The sequence below is a fragment of the Podarcis muralis genome, chromosome 10 (genome assembly GCF_964188315.1).
Source record: "Podarcis muralis chromosome 10, rPodMur119.hap1.1, whole genome shotgun sequence".
NCBI classification, from domain to species: Eukaryota; Metazoa; Chordata; class Lepidosauria; order Squamata; family Lacertidae; genus Podarcis; species Podarcis muralis.
This window is the reverse complement of record NC_135664.1, coordinates 70340361-70360510: the sequence shown is the minus strand read 5'-3', so window position 1 is coordinate 70360510 and position 20150 is coordinate 70340361. Positions and strand designations below refer to the sequence as shown.

Here is a 20150-nt window from a genome sequence, read left to right as displayed (position 1 = left end):
AACCAAATAGCATCCACGTTCAGGCAGTGAAAATCATTACCAAGGCCACGAACACCTTTATATTTAAAAGGTTAGAGCAAAGGGATTAAAAGTGCCCCCAGGAAATGTTCAAATGCCGGATCTACATAAAATCTTTGCTGCAAAAGGGGAAACCACCTAGAAGAGAGAGGCAGAGGTGTGCAGAGGGCAGGTAGGCTGGAGTATTAAATGCCCAACTTGCTGCTAGGTGCTCTACACTTTTGAACAGGCTGCTTAAAAGAAGAATAATGTTGATTATTTTAGAAAGTTTGCGCTGCTCATTTATTTGTTTGACACACTTATATCCTGGAGCAGCTAGGGGATTGCGGTTGCCTCCACAAGCAGGTCACCTGAAGGAGCTCTGAGCTACAAAATCAGGATGGTCCTGGCTCAAAAAAACACTAGGCCAGGACCACCTTCACTCCACTGCACCTGCTGTTTTGGGATAATAAGGATGAAATGGCGAGAGACTGGTGACTCCGCTGATTGTTGTTGTTGTTCAAAAAACAAACAATCCAATAACAGCTGCAGGGAATGCCCCCCGCCCTGACCCAATGCAATTGGGAGTGGGACACTGTTGGGGATAGTAGTGAACCCTTCCTTTCAGTGAAAATGCTTGTGAAGCATGGACCACTTATAAACACCATCTCCAACTCCTTGAAAGATTCCATCATTGGTGTCTCTGAAAATTTTTACACATCCCTTGGGAAGACAGGTGGACTAATGCCAGTGTACTGGAAGAAGCAAAGATCACCAGTGTCGAAGCAATGATTCTTCAACATCAACTTGGTTGGACTGGCCATGTTGTTTGGATGCCTGATTATCGTCTTCCAAAGCAACTACTCTATTCCGAACTTAAAAATGGAAAGCGTAAGGCTGGTGGTCAACAAAAGAGGTTTAAAGACTCTCTCAAGGCAATTTTTAAAAAATGTAGTATAAACGCTGACAACTGGGAAACACTGGCTTGCGAGCGCTCCGGTTGGAGAACAGCCTTTATTTACCAAAGGTGTCATGGACTTTGAAAACGTTCAAACTCAGGATAAAAGGGAGAAACATGCTAAGAGGAAGGCACACTTGGCAAACCCTCACCGTAATCACCTCCTGCCTGAAAACCCACTGTGGAAGGATGTGTGGATCCAGAATTGGCCTCAACAGGCACTTACAGACTCACTGTTAAGACCGTATTCATGGAAGACAATCATACTTGGCTATGAGTGAGTGAACACAGGAGGAGGAGGAGGAGGAGGAGGAGGAGAAGAAGAAGAAGAAGAAGAGGAAGAGGAAGAGGAGGAGGAGGAGGAAGAAAGAAGAAGAAGAAGAAGAAGAAGAAGAAGAAGAAGAAGAAGAAGAAGAAGAAGAAGAAGAAGAAGTGTGAACCCTTCCTTTCTGTGAAAATCCCCGGCCCCATTTCCCCATATAGGTTGGGTTGCTTGATTTAAATCAGGGTGGGCAGGCCCTGTAGGGCTGGCATCCCCAGTCCACTTCGAAGGACGCTGCTTTCAGTGCATTCTGTTGTTGTTGGCATCAGTCTGTCTCGAAAGACAAGGGAGTGTGCCTCTGGGGGTGAAGTCCAAACCACTGTGTTAGCAGCACCTGAGTGATCTCAAGGGGGCACTCTATGGGGAGTGTGTCTGGAGATCCTGGGCTGCCCAGATGACAAGACCCCCCCCCCATTGGCCTTGCTGATGTGGTCCAAAAGGAAAGCAGAGCAAGACGTTTGGCACCAGCTTGGCTGCAGAAGTTGTCGGAAGGAGGCGTACAGGGTACCATCCAACTGTTTTAGGGACTCCACTCCAGATTTCTAGGAGAAGGAAAACAGTGGACTGCTGCTGAACCCCGTGGTATTGGCAAAATTAATTCCCCGCTGATGGTAAGCCCACCTCCCGGAATGTGGATGAGTTTTGTCACCTCTCTGAAAATAAGCAAAACGAAGGCTGTGTTTTTTATGTGGGTGGGGGCAGAGAGGTATTTTTTAGTGCATGCATATAATTTTCTTTCCCTCTGAAAAAATTGCCAACATTAACATTTCAGCATTTTTTTGTCTCAGCCCTGGTGTGCACTGCTGCAAGAGTGGAAGTTTTGCCTCTTTATAAGCAGACACAATATTTCTGTTTCACGACGGTCGGGGTGGTGGAGTGGCAGAAGTGGCTGTGCAGGGTTTTCATTCAATAAGACGAAAGGGGGGAATCCCCTCGTGGAGTGCGCCTATTGGCGGATGCCTGTAATGTCACAAACCTACCTCCCCTTACCATCCCCTAGAGCAGCTTTAGTAACTCTTAAAAAAAAATGTTCTTTTTTCTTCCTCTCAAGATGGAAAGATGAACAGATAAATGTACATATGGCACTTTATTATTTTCTTGAAAAAGACTGACGCTGGGATATATGTCTAGCATGCAAACTGTGAAGCTGAGAAGAATCTGAGCTCACACCACGGGCAAAAAGCCTGCTGTGGCTTCTCTTTTTATAGTCTGCCTGACTTCATTCTGCATCTTCAGCTTGCATGCTCAGGGGGAACACTCTCCACAGGAAGCATTTTGAGCTCTCTGGGTTGTCCTCAGCGGGCTGGAGGAGAACCAACAACCTGCTTATTTTAGCGTTTTGAGGTGGCTCTCTTGCTATTTTAACGGTGCGCAGGCATGTGTTTGCATGTCATTACTTGTTCAGAACGAGACAGGCCGCCCAATGAAAGCAATAAACACAAACATCATTTCTGGCAACTTGTGCTTCTGACCCGTTTGAACCCTATTCCATCCGAGGAGATGCTGCAAGGAGATGGCGGATATTTAACTGCGATTCTCAAAGCAGGAGGGTCAGGCCTGAGAAGAAAAGCCAGAGACTAATGGCCACTAGCCATGATGTCCCTCAACTGTCCGAGGCAGTTGTGCCTCTGAATGCCAGTTGCTGAGAGGACCAATGCACTCATGTCCTGCTTGTGGGTTTTAATGTTGTATTTTAATCTTGTTTTTTAAATTGTATTTTAATCAACTTGTTTCTATTATTGGTTGTTAGCTGCCCTGAGCCCGGTCTTGGCTGGGGAGGGCAGGGTATAAATAAATTATTATTATTATTATTATTATTATTATTATTATTATTATTATTATTATTAGGTTGGCCACTGTGAGAACAGGATACTGGACTAGACGGGACTTTGACCTGATCCAGCTGCCAGGCTCTTCTGGTGTTCTTAGAAGGTTGGAGTCTGGAGCAGGCAGAGTTTGAGGAGGGCTGGCAGAGAGGAGAGGCCTGCAAGGCTGTCAGCAGCCCAAGACGTAGCTGCAAAGGCCATTTTGCCCAGGAGATAGCTGGAGGTGCATGGCTTGTGAGAGTTGGCAGCCTGAGTTGAGGAATAAGACCTGAAGGGTTTCAGAAGGAGCAGGACTTAAGTTATGGGGAGAGTGGCCGGTCTAAGGCCTAGCTCAGAAAAAAAGAGGATTGGGACTGAGCACAGTGTGCTGCCAGCTAAGAAGAAATCCTATGGCACCCAAGAGTAGAGGCTTGTCCAATCCAGGGCAGGACCTTCTGTGCCTTCTGAAAGCTGCTCTGAAGACAGAACTTCAGAAAGGGCTGCTTCCTCCTTGCACAAACAGTGGCGCAGTCTCAGCGGAGAGGTAACATCAGTCACTGCCATCAACTGTTTTCTCCTTGGCTTTGAAGCCGGAGGAACTCCAAAGCTAAGGGATTTCCTCACAAGTTGCGAAATAACACTTCTCAAGCCACACTGGCCACCACCAGCACTTCACTGTATTACAGACGACCCCTGTATGTGCATGCAGAGATGTTTACCTGTAACTTTCCCATGTGAAGCATTTATTCAGACTATGTCCCCCATTGCAGTGAAAACTGCAATTTGCCACTTTCTGGACGACGGGCAGAATGTGTTTGTGGGAGGGGGGGCTATTGTTTTGTTGTTTCTGGTTTAACTGTTTATTTGCGCTTCTATCTTGTGTTTCTATCTTGTGAGCTGCCCTGAGATCTTTTGATGAAGGGCGGTATATAAAATCAAGCAAGGAAGCAAGGAAGCAAAAGCTGGAGCAGCAATTAGACAGGCCAGCCAAATTCTCATTGATTCCTCAGGTCACCTAATCCAACTGGGCTGAACGGTGGAAGAACCAGCTCTGGCCAAGTTACGGGAGGCTCTGCAGGACAGCAAAGGTCCAACCCATAACTCTCTCTGTCAGAGTGTTTTCAAGGTGCAGGGAGGAAGACACTGCTAGACTTCCCAACACTTTACACCAGGCATAGGCAAACTCCAGCCCTCCAGATGTTTGGGACAACAGTTCCCATCATCCCTGACCACTGGTCCTGTTAGCTTGGGATGATGGGAACTGTAGTCCCAAACTTCTGGAGGGCTGGAGTTTGCCTATGCCTGCTTTCCCTTTCCGAGCACAATTCAAAGTGTTGGTGTTGACCTTTAAAGCCCTAAATGGCCTTGGCCCAGTATACCTGAAGGAGCGTCTCCACCCCAATCATCCTGCCCAGACACTGAGGTCCAGCGCTGAGGGCCTTCTGGCGGTTCCCTCATTGCGAGAAGCAAAGCTACAGGGAACCAGGCAGAGGGCCTTCTCGGTAGTGGCGCCCGTCCTGTGGAACGCCCTCCCATCAGATGTCAAAGAGATAAACAACTACCTGACATTCAGAAGACATCTTAAGGCAGCCCTGTTCAGGGAAGATTTTAATGTGTGACATCTTAGTGTATTTTTGGTCTTTGTGGAAGCCGCCCAGAGTGGCTGGGGAAACCCAGCCAGATGGGCGGGGTACAAATAATAAATTATTATTATTATTATTATTTACACTCCTATGCTGGCTGTGCCCTTAAGCACCCTACCCCAACCAGGTGCCCTCCATATGTTTTGCACTACAACTCCCATCAGGCACAGCAGCACATGTTGGAACAAGGATAATGAAAACAATGATAACAGGAGAACCTGCATTTTGCCCAAAATTCTCCTGCCGACGCAGCTACTGACGACACCACTGTCCTATTCCACAGACGGAATCTGGCAGATCTGTTTTCTTGCTTCCTCTGCAGAAGAGAAGGGAAGCCCAGACTTTGATCGCTCCACGCAAACGGGAACCACAATGAGGAAAGGCACAGCAAAGCAGAGGGGGGTTCGGGCTTAATCCACCATGTTTGGGGGCTTTTGTTGTTGTCAATGTAGCGCAAGTGCTAATTAGAACTAATTAAAGCTATGCTGAGATCAGAGCTCAGCAGAAACTACAGGGAGAAGACAAACAAGACGGGGGGAAATTTAAAAGGGAAAGGAAGTATTTTTGGGAGCCAAGTTCTTAATTGAAAAGTAAGCAAAGCACGTGTTCTTAAGCACCAGCAGAAAGAAGGACCCAAGGAGGTGCCATTAAAGCGGCCTTTAATCATTCTAAACCTTTGAAGCCCTAACCAGCTAGGAGCAGGAGACCTCAAGGACTGTGCCTTCTCTCTCCTGAGCCTGCCTGGGTATTAAGGGCCACAGCGGAGGACCTTATGTAGGTTCCTCTACAGTCCAAGGTGAGGCAGGTGGAACCCAGGAAGAGGATCCCTCTCTTGAAGACCTCACTTTTGGAACATGCTCCCCAGGACAGGTGCCAATGCTGTTCTCTTTTCAGCAGCAGGTGAAGACATTCTTGTTTTGCCCAATATCTTAATATCTTTCAGTGTTAGTTGGGTGGTTTTATTATGGCTTTTCTACATTTAATATCAATACCAATATTAAATGTATAAAAGAATATTTGATAAGATTCTGTCAAAAAGGAAAAAAATTTTTTTTATAAAAAGAATTAAAACTATTATGGCTTTTATAGATGTCATACTGCTGCGTTGAAAGGTTACCTAAACCTAAATAAATAAATAAATAAATAAATAAATAAATGGTGCATCAATGTTTATTTATTAATTCGTGCATTAATAGGACTAGCCCAAAACGGCAAAACTTACTAGAAGAATTTGAAACTAGGAAGAATAATTTTTTTAACAAAGAAGGTGGGGAGTATATAATGTATTTGAAAAATTACTGTAAACAATTCAAGTCATTAGTAGGATGAACATAAAACCTGCAGTTAAAAAAAAATTGAATTAAGGAATATTTAAGGACTTATCAAAAATTGGAGTTATAAAGGAGATGCAGGGGGGAAATTATAACATAAGGATCCACAAAAGGGGGTGAGGGAAGTCACAGGGGATATGTGTATTTTGTTTTTATTCTACGTATGTAAAACTGAAAAATTCAAAAATAAAATTTATATATTATTATGGTGCTGGAGGAGACTCTTGAGAGTCCCATGGACTGCAAGAAGATCAAACCTATCCATTCTCAAGGAAATCAGCCCTGAATGCCCTGAGTGTTTGTCGTGGGGAAGGAAGGGAAAGGCGATTGTTAGCTGCTTTGAGACTCCTTAGGGTAGTGATGAAGCGGGATATAAAATCCAGAGTCTTCTTCTTCTACTACTGGAAGGACAGATCCTGAAGCTGAGGTTCCAAGACTTTGGCCACCTCGTGAGAAGAGAAGACTCCCTGGAAAAGACCCTGATGTTGGGAAAGATGGAGGGCACAAGGAGAAGGGGACGACAGAGGACGAGATGGTTGGATAGTGTTCTCGAAGCTACCAGCATGAGTTTGACCAAACTGCAGGAGGCAGTGGAAGACAGGAGGGCCTGGCATGCTCTAGTCCATGGGGTCATGAAGAGTTGGACACAACTAAACAGCAATATATATTGTATTGTATTGTATTGTATTGTATTGTATTGTATTGTATTGTATTGTATTGTATTGTATTGTATTGTATTGTATTATATTATATTATATTATTATGGATGCAGAGTTCCAGCTTCAAGCACAGCCTTGTGGGAAATGCTTTCTACGGAGCCTACTTCACAGGGGCTTTGTGATGGTATGATGCACCCTGCTATGAGCTCACTGGGGGAAAGCGCAGCGCATAAATGGGAAAGTAAGTAAATAAATGTCCAGCTCCTGCCAGAAAACACCAGTAGATGGCAGCATTATATTACCAAATGGCTGCTGCAGGAGCACAGACACATTACAAGTAGTCTGGGGAGGAAAACCCCTGCAGCTTGCTAGAGAACAAAATTAAAAACAACAGAACCACACAATGACAGCATAAAAGGGACCTTGGCAACCGGGTGCAATTTGCCGCACAGCACCAGCTCAACAGAGCTGGATCCCAGCTGGATGTGTGCCACTGAGTCGGCCCTTGTCGAAATCAAGCAGTGTGTTGCCAAATATTTCAAGGGGAGCTGAATCGAATCCAAAACATCTCAGCGTCTATAATGCTCAGGTTGCTGCTTATCAATCACAACATCATATCCCGTAGAAGAGGTTCCATTTAAACAGCAGCATTTCAGGGACTGCGGTTTGCTTCATTTAACAATTGTTGCACACACATATACATCGGCTTTAAACCAGAGTAGCACATTGGTCCATCTCACTGCTATATTCTATTGCTCTGGAGTCATAGAACCCTACAAGTTGGAAGGGACCCCAAGGCTCATCCTAGACCAACCCCCTGCGATGCAGGAATCTTTGGCCCAGCGTGGGGCCCAGCAACCTCATGCATGCAGGGCACGTGAGCCAGAGCTGCGTCCTGGCTCTAGAGGTACGTACACCATCCAGCCCCCAACCCCTCGTCTTGTGAGATGAAGAGGGCTGAGAAACTCCACAGCCCGCACACTCCTATACAGTGCTTTGATGGTGTTGCATAAACACTGAATATGACCGTCATTGTCACAGAAGCACCCCAACACACACATGGGAAACTCACCTGGCTGGATGAGTCCATGGGCATGGGAGCATGCTTTAGTACCAATTTGAGAAAGCTCTTGGAAGGGACAAACTCAAGGCGAGGACTGCAGTGGGTCTCCTTATCCTCCATTGCTACAACCCGTGAACAAAGCCTTGCTCTGAATTCCATTGTTCCAGAAAACCTGGCCAATAGCTGCAAGGAGCAGGGCTTTTTCAGTGGTGGTCCCCTCATCACAGAACCCTTTCCTCACCAGCCCTGCTTGGGCTTTTTAATACTTTAAGAAGACTTGGATGGCTGAAAGCCATTTGCAGCTGTCCCCCACCTTCACCACATGGTGGTTTTAATCTAATGGCAGCTATGTGATTCACAAGTTTCATAAGCTGACTTATGTGCAAATATGAGATATGAGCTGGAAACTGTACAGCTAGAGAAGATCGGAGCTCCAGTGCAGGAATGCGAAGAACACTGGGCCAAAGAACAGTCTTGGGGGTGCTGTTCTGAGGCAGGGCCACTGCCCAGTTGTCCAAATGCATTTGGCACTCCATGCAAGTCCAAAGAAGCTTTATGAAAACAAGTCTGAAACAAACTGCCTTTGACCTATGTGAATCTCCTTGGGGAGACTGTAAGTGGAAGCAGAGTCAGAGTTGCTCCTGCTTCTCAAATGGCTACAGAACGGACAAAAAAAACGAAGATCATGGCCACTGGTCCCACCACCTCCTGGCAAATAGAAGGGGAAGAAATGGAGGCAGTGAGAGATTTTACTTTCTTGGGCTCCATGATCACTGCAGATGGTGACAGCAGTCACAAAATTAAAAGACGCCTGCTTCTTGGGAGAAAAGCAATGACAAACCAAGACAGCATCTTAAAAAGCAGAGACATCACCTTGCCAACAAAGGTCCGTATAGTCAAAGCTATGGTTTTCCCAGTAGTGAGGTATGGAAGTGAGAGCTGGACCATAAAGAAGGCTGATTGCCGAAGAATGGATGCTTTTGAATTCTGCTGCTGGAGGAGACTCTTGGGAGTCCCATGGACTGCAAGAAGATCAAACCTCTCCATTCTGAAGGAAATCAGCCCTGAGTGCTCACTGGAAGGACAGATCCTGAAGCTGAGGCTCCAGTACTTTGGCCACCTCATGAGAAGAGAAGTCTCCCTGGAAAAGACCCTGATGTTGGGAAAGATGGAGGGCACAAGGAGAAGGGGACGACAGAGGACGAGATGGTGGGACAGTGTTCTCGAATGCGGGAGGCAGTGGAAGACAGGAGTGCCTGGCGTGCTCTGGTCCAGGGGGTCACGAAGAGTTGGACATGACTAAACGACTAAACAACAACAACAACAAAACGTATTGGACTCCTCAGCAGTAAGCAGTGCTGGGCCTGAGAGGTGCATGGGAGATCGACTTGGAGAGGTGGAAGCTACCAGGTGAGAGCTGGGAGGGTTCACTCTTCTGTGTGTGGGGTAAGAGACAACATAGAATTGTGATAGAGGCTGGGCTTTCATTACCTTTCTCGTCTTCTGTTCTTTTCATTATTCTTTGTTATTCTTCCTTTTTTTCACATTTTTCTTCTCTAGCTTAGTTTGGCTTTGATTGCATTTTATGCCACAAACTTTTAATTAAAATTTATTTTATTTTTAAAAAGGCACAGAATTCCGAAGAGTGGGGCTCCTCTGACCGGGGTTAGCAGGAGGAGAATCACCCAGCAAGAAGTGTGGCCTACCCTGCGCAAAGGAGGAATATGGAAGCACCAACAGTGCTTACTGTGGGCTGTGGGCAGAACCTCATTTGTGTGGCAGCTGAAGAGATGAGCCACAGCCCAAGCAGTGGGGCATAGAGGGCTGATGATGAGAAAGCATGTGAATGTGGTGCCGTTGCTTTTTCCTGACGCCCTGGCATTGGTAAGGCCGGGCCACGGCAGGAGGCAGTGCAGGGTGGTGACCAACATGGGGATAACGTGCAGAGCGGATGACCCAGCAAGTGTCGCCCTCCATGCCCCAAACACTGTCTATTCATTGCCTTGGCTCGTTTCGTTGCCAACCTTCTCTTGCACTTGGGCCTCCGAAATGGGTGCCAGTTGCTGTCAGCACATGTTTGAGTCCTGTGCCGCCTGCCAAAAACCTGCGCTAATTTAGTTAACATTTCAAGTTTTGTGTGTGTGTGTGTTTTAAATCATTTAAAAAGGAAATGATTGAATTTGAGAATTATATTCCGGAGAGAATTGGTAATGGAGCCCCCCTCTCTGCCTCGGGGTTTTGTAATTTCCCCATGTCAATGTTATTATGAATAGGCTAACTCAATAATGAGATCATTCCCCATATGAGAATCCAAATAATTGAAGCTCACCAGCGGACTTTGTTCCCCCTAAATCTGCTCAAGTCAGACTTCTTCACCCATCTAATTCGGTCTCGGGGAAGGAAAAAAGGGGACAAAAGACTGTGAGCTTCCCCTTCCATTATTGGTGGATTATTCCGAGTCCAAGGCACGGGGGGACAGACACAAAAGCTTTTTCTGCTCAGTCCAGACAGGCATTTTGATTCCTGACCCCAAAAATATCCTTATGAATATTTCATACATTCAGCTGTCCATTGCTGAAATAACTAATGCCAAGATTAAAGAGACAATCGGCCAGAGAGAGGCAGCCCGCACTTCTCCTATCTCTTTGCAAAATCAATGCAATCCTTCTGGTGGTGATGGGGGTGGGCAGGGGGGCTGTTGATGCTTGCTTTCATTAACCTGGGCGCCAGTCCATGGCCCGCACTGAATTACAGCGGAATTGTGTCTGGAAAAGTCATCCAGGCCAAACTCTTGCCCTAAGGCTGGATTTGTGACAAAATAGCATCCACACTGCATGCTAATGATCATGGGGCCACCGTGTCAAAATCCAACTGAAGTGAGGTCTTTTTACATGCAAAACTTGCCCTCAGACATTGAGCCCATCCTCCTTTACTAAACTTTTGCAGTCCACGTTTTGGAGGCAGCACAAGTTCCCCTCTCACCTTGCAAAGTCCAGGTCTGCTTCCCGTGACATGGTGATGTTGGTCAGGTTCTGTTGAAGGATAAAGATGTTTCGGCACATCTTCTTGATGCCAGATTCACTGATGCGCTTGAAGTACTGGGCCCCGTTTATGAGAATACAGGAAATCAAGTGGCCCAAACCTGGAGGGAGAAGGAAAGATAAGGAAAATTTCACATATAGGTGACCGGTAAGAAGAAAGGATTAAGACAGAAAGATAAAATCAGCAAAACAGCAACTTAGGAAACAACTTGATTCTGCTTAATGAGGCACATCAAACAGGCAACATTTTGCCCTTTTCCTGGGTCCCATTTATTTCAGGGCACTCACAAAAGCTTTCCAACATATGTCCGTAGCACAGAATTTGTGCAACCTTTTAGTTTTGGCTTCCCTGCCTGATGAAATGCCAGGGGGAAGAGCTCAAGGTGGTGAACGTGGTTCTTTCCGCTCCCCATTTAACCTCCACAACCTACCCTGTGAGGTAGGTTAGGTTGAGAGGCAGTAACTAGCCCAAGGTCACCAAGTGATCTTCATGGCTGAGTGGAGATTTGAACCCTGGTCTCCCAGGTCCTAGTCTAACACACTAACCGGGGCACTCACATGCTTGCTCATTCTCATGAAGTCATATATTGGCTTAGCAACAAGACTCATGTCTTTAACCCAAGACAGCCTGCAATTCCATATATGGACTCACTAAGGCCTGATTTCACCCAGAAAATGGAAATCTCCCCCATACCACCTGCTTGCTGAACTGAATGGGTGTTGTCAGGGAACTGACATCGGAGCTAGAGGCGGAGGAAAGGCTCTCAAATGATGCTGGAGAAGGGCCCAGCAGGGAGAGAGGCAGCTCAGCAGAGGGGGAAGCAAATCAGCGCAACACCAGGGATAAAGGGGGGCAGATGGGGGAATCGGCGAGAGGGCTCCAGGACTCTTCACTGGACACCAGCGGGGAGAGCACAGGTCCTCCGCTACCCACGCCCTCCCTGCGCAGAAGACTTCCGCGCAGGGAGAGTAGGAGGAGACTGGGCGTCAAACAACTTTTATGTTGGAAAAGGTTTAAGAAACGCCCACTGACGGATTCTGCTAGCGACTGAGGCAGCCACGAAGAGAAGGGCTGTCCAGACAGAAAGGTTTAACAAGGCAATTTGGCCTGGAGAGGCGGCAGCTTACGCACGAGCAACCCCATACTCATTACAGGTGTCATCATCCCCAAATCACTGGAAAGCAAATGACCTTCAAAGATATACTGGAACTTATGCTGCTGAAGACTGGCACTCATGGCTTCTTCAACGAAGCTGATGTCCTTATTGAGTCGCACCACCAGGGGGTCATAATCCATGCTCTCCACATTGGCAACAATGGCGTAATTTCCTTGCTTAGTCAAGGGGATCAGATAGTGGAAGCAGTGAACCCTGCAAAACAGAAGGCAATGATAGCTGTGAAACAAGGCAATGATAGCCGTCATACTACTTAATCAGAGAAAATATTTAGCTTAGTCAACAGCTGCCAAGACCCAATGTCTTTGCATGTGGGGAAATCCAAATCATCCATGGATCCCTTGGACAAGACATGGGGAATCTATGGATGTGCCAAACATCATACTGCCTTCTTTATACTGAAGAAGATAGTAGCACTGGGTGGTAGTCAAAGCTAGTCCTACCCAGAGTGGACTTGGGTTCATTATTTTCAATGGGTGTACTGTGAGTCTTTGTCCATGGAGTTTTCTTGGCAAGGATACTGGAGTGGCTTGCCGGTTCCTCCTCCAGGTGGATCACGTTTGGTCAAAACTCTCCACTATGACCTGTTCATCTTGTGTGCCCTGCTCGGCGTAGTTCACAGCTTCTCTGAGTTCTTCAAGCCCCTTCGCCACGGCAAGGCAGTGATCCATGAAGAATTGATGCTTTTGAATTATGGTGCTGGAGGAGACTTGAGAGTCCCATGGACTGCAAGAAGATCAAACACATCCATTCTGAAGGAAATCAGCCCTGAGTGCTCACTGGAAGGACAGGTCCTGAAGCTGAGGCTCCAAGACTTTGGCCACCTCATGAGAAGAGAAGACTCCCTGGAAAAGACACTGATGCTGGGAAAGATGGAGAGCACAAGGAGAAGGGGACGACAGAGGATGAGATGGTTGGATGGTGTTCTTGAAGCTACCAGCATGAATTTGATCAAACTGCGGGAGGCAGTGGAGGACAGAAGTGCCTGGCGTGCTCTGGTCCATGGGGTCACGAAGAGTCGGACATGACTAAACGACTAAACAACAACAACAACTCAGTTTGAAAACCATCCATTATTCTTGTTGCTCCAAGGTAGGGGAGAATTAAGGCCTGGGCCAAGAAGAAACGTCAACTACATCTTTTCCTGAACACTTTAGTCTTATGCAATGGCGTCTGGGGTGTGGGATAGGGATTTTTTGTTTTTTCTCTAAAACCTGGCTAGTATTCATCTTCACCACAAAGTAAGACATGTAGTCTTGCCTTCTTATTGGAATCTTCCCGGTATGTAGCTATAGAATTATGATTGTGGTATTTTATATATCACATCTATCTCCTGTGCCTCACAAACCCATTTCCCTCTCCTCCTTTGTACTATTTCTGACCGAAAACTGCCCTGCCCCAAACCGGAAGTCTGAAGTGGTAGAGTCCAGGAAAGGTGGCACCACTTGATTCTACTGAATATGCAAACTGGCCTGGGCTGTGTCCAAAGACGGGGAGCTCTTAAGACTCAGAGATATAGAATTAAGAAGAAGTCGGTTGTGCTTCCTTCCCCATGGCTTCAGGAGAGCATCCAAAGAGCATCTGAACTGAACTGTACAAAAGGCAAATTTTGTAAAGTGTGTCAATTACATACATTTATGCAAATGGGCCCGATTTCCATAATGCAGTCCAATTGCAGATTATGGGGTTTGTGGTTGCCTTGATTGCTTGAATAAGGCAGCTCTGAAGGCAAGGACTTAAAGCTGGAGGAGGCAGAGAACTGGCAAGCAGACACTCAGAAGAAGCTGCCACAGCCCCTCCCAGACCATCTGGCCACCAGCCTAGGGTGCCACAGATCAGTGGCAGGAGCTGGAGTTGGAGCTACAGAGGGCGGAAGGCCAGAATGCTAGTATTTATACTTTGCTGATCTAGAGGCTTCATACTGCTAGCCAATCACAGAGGCTGCTGTTGCAAACCCCTATTTCCTTTCTGCTCCTAGAATAGGCTCTGAAGCTCATTATCCTGTTGAGATGAAGAAGACATGATATTTGGTTTCAGCTTTGTATTCAGAACCTCCTGGTTCAAACACTGGAGTCCCTGATGCTCCCGCCTTGCAAGGCACAATGTGCAGTGCCCTGTGCAGGCCTAGAACTATGGAGATAGCTTTTGGGCACTGATGTGGGTGAGGTCCTACCATATGGAGGGGGGCTGGACAGGGTGGCCACCTGGGTTGTCCAACTTTAGGCCAAGCAAGCTGTATTGTTGTCACCCTGTTGACCAATCGAGAGCTAGCCATGAGAATCCATAGCCCTCGTCACCTTCTCTCTGAAGCACATTTCCTCAAAAACATCTAAGCAGGTCAGCAGCACAACCATTAGCCAAGGTTCTCCCTTAACCCAGGATGTGAAACCTATAATTTCACATTCTGGTTAAACAGGGGGACCCCGTTAACAGCAGTTAATCACAGAGGTGGCAAACTGCTTATTCTGAGGGTGAGAAGGAATTGGTCAAGGGAGGGAGCACTTGCTCCTAAGGCTACTTCTGGATTCATTAAGCCGCAGTTAAGACAGAGACCCAGTTGCATCCATGCCATCCCATGGCATGGCTTGTTGAAAAACGTGTTGTTGTTGTTGTTGTTGTTTAGTCGTTTAGTCGTGTCCGACTCTTCGTGACCCCCTGGACCAGAGCACGCCAGGCACTCCTGTCTTCCACTGCCTCCCGCAGTTTGGTCAGACTCATGTTTGTAGCTTCAAGAACACTGTCCAACCATCTCGTCCTCTGTCGTCCTCTTCTCCTTGTGCCCTCCATCTTTCCCAACATCAGGGAGTCTTCTCATGAGGTGGCCAAAGTATTGGAGCCTCAGCTTCACGATCTGTCCTTCCAGTGAGCACTCAGGGCTGATTTCCTTCAGAATGGATACGTTTGATCTTCCTGCAGTCCATGGGACTCTCAAGAGTGTCCTCCAGCACCATAATTCAAAAGCATCAATTCTTCAGCGATCAGCCTTCTTTATGGTCCAGCTCTCACTTCCATACATCTCTACTGGGAAAACCATAGCTTTCACTATACGGACCTTTGTTGGCAAGGTGATATCTCTGCTTTTTAAGATGCTGTCTAGGTTTGTCACTGCTTTTCTCCCAAGGAGCAGGCGTCTTTTAATTTCATGACTGCTGTCACCATCTGCAGAGATCATGGAGCCCAAGAGGGTAAAATCTCTCACTGCCTCCATTTCTTCCCCTTCTATTTGCCAGGAGGTGATGGGACCAGTGGCCATGATCTTAGTTTTTTTTATGTTGAGCTTCAGATCATATTTTGCGCTCTCCTCTTTCACCCTCATTAAAAGGTTCTTTAATTCCTCCTCACTTTCTGCCATCAAGGTTTGCTCTCCTTTTATCAAAAATGTAATGAAGTGCAAAAGACAAACCACCCAGTTGTTGCCCCCAGAATCTCCCCTGTCTCTTCGCTGACATGTTTGCGTTGACCTTGATGCAACTTTGGCATTAAGGTTTTCTGAAAACATTGCTGATTGCACAGCAGGGAGGTTGATTTTTGCAAAATGCTTTTTCGGGATTGTTAACTGTGATCCGTGGCTGGTGCCAAATCGCTAACCCCCCACCCCACCCAAGGGCAGACCTTTTATTTATTGAAACTGCCTGATAAAGGTGACATTCTCAAAATAAAGTGACAACGTAGTATTTTCCCTTTAAAGTTCAAATAGGTGAATAATAATAATAATAATGGGGAAGAATCCTGGTAGGTGATTTCTGCTTTAAATGTAACCACCATTTCAGCCTGTCATTTCCCGCCCCCCTGCGGGGAAAATACATATAAAGGCCTGTTCTGATTAGATACAGCGCAAGTTGTCACAGGTAAAATGCCAAATGTTCCTTTTCTTTTGGCTCTCCCGACATAGTATATGCTGGTTCAGCAAATATGTCCTTTGGAGGCATTTCAAATGAAATCCTCAAGTGGTGACACAGGAGTCTGGAGTGATAACCAGGCTAATGAGAGCTTGGGGGATGTGGAACAAGGATTTGTAGGTCAGCGCTGGACCTGCCTACTGAAGCCTCAGATTCTGGAGGCTTGCTCTCATTTTATGCACTCCCTTCCGTTCTACATCCACATGCCAGAGGGGCCCTTCTGAAACACGTGAGCAAAAGCGGGCTGGAGAGCAGGAGCAGCCAAATTAGCCGCGGTGAGGAAGAGATGTTGAAACAATGACCAATCTTTTTTCTTTCATTTTTAAATCTTGACATTTTAAGGCGACTGAAGGATGCTTTGACTAGAGCATTGGCAGGGTATATGTTAAACCTTTGCCCCCATGGAGGGTCCCCCCCGCCAAAATCTGGAATTCTCCCCCACCCTCAAACCCAGCTGCTTTCTCAGAGATAAAACATCATTTTAAAAGCTTTGTTTAAAAAAATATGAACTAATGAGGTTCCTTCTAGAATCATCAACAGAGTCTAGTAGCACTTTGAAGGCTAACCAATTTATTCTGGCAAATGTGTTCATGAACCAGAGACCACTTTGCTACACTTCATGAATCTGAGGAAGTGGCGTCCGGTCCATAAAAGCTTCTGCTCTGATAGCTTTGTTGGTCACAAGACCATTTGCAGTTTTTGCTGCAACAGACTAACATCCCTCTGGAAATTCTTCCAGCATCAGAACGCTATGGAATTTCAGTTTAAGCCCAGCTCCCTTATTACAATAAAGAAATAGCCGGTCCATGGTGATGAGAAAAAATCAGATAAAAACACGAAACTTTGGTTGAATGGTTATTTTTTTGTTGTATTTTAACATTTTGCTGGAAGCCGGCCAGAGTGGCTGGGGAAACCCAGCCAGATGGGCGGGGTATAAAGAATAAATTATTATTATTATTGTTTGAGCCCAACTACTTACACTCAAAGACAACACTTTGATCCACTGTACCACACTAACCACTCTCCGCCCAAAGACTGGAAAGTTCATTTCTTAAAGGAACTAGTTCAACATGTCCCAAGAGGAATTAATTCTAGTTCACATTTGTCCCTTTAGAAAACAAGCTAGTTTCGTTCACACAGTTCAAGTTCACCCAAATGATCACCAGCAGAGTAGCAACCTTTTAGCGTTAAGAATGTAATAAACTGCTTTGCTGAGGTATAAAATAAACTTAAAAGGTTTAAGAAAACATCAAAACACACACATAGTGAAATGTGAACTGTCAATATTTCCCCTAATAATTGTGATAATTAAGCTTAAAGGTCCAAAGAATCTGAAGAGTAAAAAACACATGTAAGAAAATGAGCTTAGAATCATAGAATCATAGAGTTGGAAGAGACCACAAGGGCCATCGAGTCCAACCCCCTGCCAAGCAGGAAACACCATCAGAGCACTCCTGACATATGGTTGTCAAGCCTCTGCTTAAAGACCTCCAAAGACGGAGACTCCACCACACTCCTTGGCAGCAAATTCCACTGTCGAACAGCTCTTACTGTCAGGAAGTTCTTCCTAATGTTTAGGTGGAATCTTCTTTCTTGTAGTTTGGATCCATTGCTCCGTGTCCGCTTCTCTGGAGCAGCAGAAAACAACCTTTCTCCCTCCTCTATGTGACATCCTTTTATATATTTGAACATGGCTATCATATCACCCCTTAACCTCCTCTTCTCCAGGCTAAACATGCCCAGCTCCCTTAGCCGTTCCTCATAAGGCATCGTTTCCAGGCCTTTGACCATTTTGGTTGCCCTCCTCTGGACACGTTCCAGTTTGTCAGTGTCCTTCTTGAACTGTGGTGCCCAGAAGCTTGAAGATGAACTAGGAATCATTCAAAGTTGCACCCCAAAACGAACTTAATTCATGTCCAGTTCACCAAGCCATTATGGGAACTACTTCATTCCAAGCACTGGCCCTCAAAAACAACTAATGGCACAGAGAGTTAGAAACATTCGCTGCTGTGAAATGGAAGCCCCTGGCCTCAGTCACGGAATCAGCCTTAGAGAAGCTTCTGGATTCTGGTTTCCCTTGTACGATTGCTTTATGGATCCTCATGCAAGTGTGATACATCTTGAAAAAGTACCCCTAAAGTCCAATGGAGGCTGGTGTCCATTGGGACCAGTCAAGGAAAAGACCAACAATCTTTGGCAGAGCCAGCTAATTTTTCCCCTCCGCCACCAATTCCTCCTCCCTGTTGAGTTCTGCAAATGCAATAGTGAGACTGAAGGAGGCACACACTGGTGTCTCTGCATAACCAGCTGAATACATACCTAACTTCTAAGTGCAGAACCAGCAAGCAGCGGTCAGCCATTTCCTGGAAGGATCGGGCCAGCTCAGTGAGGGTTTGCATGATCTGCTCGGACACTGGAGGGAGATCCATGTTGGCATGTCCATCTTGGCCAGGTGACACTGCAGATGAAAGAGAAAGTGGGATGCGATGACTGCCTGGGACATTCCATCACAGCACCTGTGCCATCTCAGTTGGCATCTACTGAATTGTCAGCCCAGTTAGGGGAGGAAAGGTCACAGGGACTAAGCTCTTGAAGTAGATGTTGTGTCAACGTTCCTAGGCAACAGACTGGGCCCTTGAAATCTTATTTGTTTCCAATGATGTAGCTGCAAAATGCCTCCCAGCAGAGCTATTCTCGGTGGTGAACAGCCATGGAGGATTTAAGCAGCTACAGCACCAGGTTGAGAGGAAAGGCAGTGTAGCATTAAAAAAGAAAAGCTTCCATGGCAAGGCTAGTTTATGGACTCTTCAGAGAGTTCACTGAAATGCCGATCATATTTATTTAGTCATTCAATTTATGAGCCACCCAATAAAAATATTCTCTATGCAAAAACATATTTACTACCATAAATACGAGGACTACAGTCTCATGGAACTCTTGAACATCCCCACATGAGTTAACTGATCTTGGTTATCTCTTGTGATCCAAGGACAGAAGAATGAAATCCTCCCTTGGGGAAAAGGGAGACTCAGAGACTCCCTCAAGTCAATTATTTTTATCAGACACTTTCATTGCACCATGTTGCCTTTTCTTGCAACAATGAGGGCTAGAAAAAAATGCTCTGTTTAAGGAACATACACACAGGATTGCCAAGACTGCACACAATTTTCTATGACTAGCCCAGGGGTCTGCAACCTTTAAGACAAAAAGAGCCACTTGGACCCGTTTCCGAAGGAAAAAAAACTGGGAGCCGCAAAACCGGGAAGGTGACGTCGGGACGGTGCGTGACTAACGCACGCACCGCCCCCATGCGACGTCACAGCCAGTACAGCGCCCGCCACAGTGGGGAGTGTCGGGGCGCACAATGCGCCTCCTCCCCTCACTAGTATCCACCCCGGAGCCGCGGCAAAGGTGTAAAAGAGCCACATGTGGCTCCAGAGCCGCGGGTTCCAGACCCCTGGACTAGCCCAACTACAAGGATTGCTTATCATTCCATGTTTCCATCTAGCAAGTAGTTTAGGGGTCCGCTATTTTATCTAATAGGACTGATTTGCGAGGTGGGCCATTCCTTTCTTGACAACTCAAAACGCTTTTACAGTAACCTGTCCTGACAAACAGAGGAATCATTCATTCTGGCAAAGTGAAGGGGGTGGTGGTGGTGGTGGAAATTAAGTCATTTGCACTGGTTGTCACCAGCGATTTCAATCATTTTGTTACACGAAAGAATGGCAGCGCCTCTTGAAAAACTGACTCCTGCAAATCAATGCATGCAAATGACAAGAGCTCAGGTACAGGAAACAGGACTTGAGGTGCTCCTGAAGCATAATGCTTTGTAGCAAATCAAGGCCCATTGTGAAAGTCCACGGACCACTTCCTGATTGAACAGAATGTCAGGGAAGACTTTTGAATGGTTTAATCGCAGTGGGAAGAAAACCGGTTTGGGGATTCACATGAAGTGTGTGAGTTTTTAAAAGTATAACATGTCATCTTGTACATGCACACAAATTGTTCTCTGGAATCCCCCCTGACACAGTTCTGAAACTCACAACAAGAGAAAGCCAGCATTTGAGAAGGAAGTTGTACTATAGCTGAGAGCGCTCTCAGCTACAGCTCTGATAACAATCTAGATTCATATAATATTCCAGCAGTCTCCATACATTCTAGAGCAAAAAGCAAAGTACCCCCTCTGCAGCCCCCTGGATCCTGTTCCCTTCCCTTTGACACATTTCTTGTGCTGAAGACCAACTATCAATCAAT

The 20150-nt window shown here is 46.2% G+C and overlaps 1 protein-coding gene across 1 annotated transcript in view; it reads right to left on the bottom strand.

Annotated features, from left to right (window-relative positions):
* The window catches only part of EXOC4 (exocyst complex component 4), a 343578-nt gene that overhangs the window by 18524 nt on the left and 304904 nt on the right, over positions 1-20150 (bottom strand). The window contains exons 15-17 of the mRNA XM_028746503.2: positions 18213-18351; positions 12011-12189; positions 10761-10920 (exon numbers count right to left, since the gene is read on the bottom strand). Coding sequence (XP_028602336.1) covers positions 10761-10920; positions 12011-12189; positions 18213-18351 — 478 coding nt within the window. The remainder of the gene's footprint in view (positions 1-10760; positions 10921-12010; positions 12190-18212; positions 18352-20150) is intronic.